The 602-nt window shown below is 61.6% G+C and overlaps 1 protein-coding gene across 1 annotated transcript; it reads left to right on the top strand.

Annotated features, from left to right (window-relative positions):
• Positions 1 to 154: 154 nt before the first annotated feature.
• On the top strand, positions 155 to 593 carry LOC104546595 (rho-related GTP-binding protein RhoG; the record flags this gene model as incomplete). Its single annotated transcript, XM_010192024.1, has 1 exon — positions 155 to 593. A coding segment is annotated over exon 1 (424 nt), but the record flags the coding sequence as incomplete, so codon positions are not given.
• Between the last annotated feature and the right edge of the window lie 9 nt (positions 594 to 602).

Raw genomic sequence — 602 nt, 5'->3', positions numbered from 1 at the left:
GTGTGTGTGTGTGTGTGTCTCTGTGTGTGAGTGTGTGTCGCTGTGTGTGTCTCTGTGTGTGTGTGTGACCGAGCACAACCCCGTCACGCTCGGCACGGGGGATGCTGACCCTTTCCTCCCCGCAGGCTGCTGAGGGGTAAAACCGCAAGGCGACGCCGCTCCAGGGGCGATGCAGAGCATCAAGTGTGTGGTGGTGGGCGATGGGGCGGTGGGGAAGACCTGCCTGCTCATCTGCTACACCACCAACGCCTTCCCCAAGGAGTACATCCCCACTGTCTTCGACAACTACAGCGCCCAGAACACGGTGGATGGCAGGACTATTAACCTCAACCTGTGGGACACGGCCGGCCAGGAGGAATACGACCGCCTGCGGACCCTCTCCTACCCCCAGACCAACGTCTTCATCATCTGCTTCTCCATCGCCAGCCCGCCCTCCTACGAGAATGTCAAGCACAAGTGGTACCCGGAGGTCTGCCACCACTGTCCCAGCGTGCCTATCCTCCTCGTCGGCACCAAGAAGGATCTGAGGAACAACCCCGAGACCATGAAGCGGCTGAAGGAGCAGAACCAGGCGCCCATCACGCCCCAGCAGGGCGCCAGCC

Source organism: Mesitornis unicolor, unplaced genomic scaffold (assembly GCF_000695765.1).
Source record: "Mesitornis unicolor isolate BGI_N332 unplaced genomic scaffold, ASM69576v1 scaffold33629, whole genome shotgun sequence".
Taxonomy (NCBI): domain Eukaryota; kingdom Metazoa; phylum Chordata; class Aves; order Mesitornithiformes; family Mesitornithidae; genus Mesitornis; species Mesitornis unicolor.
Note: the sequence above shows the minus strand (reverse complement) of the source record. Positions and strands in the feature narration are given on the sequence as shown.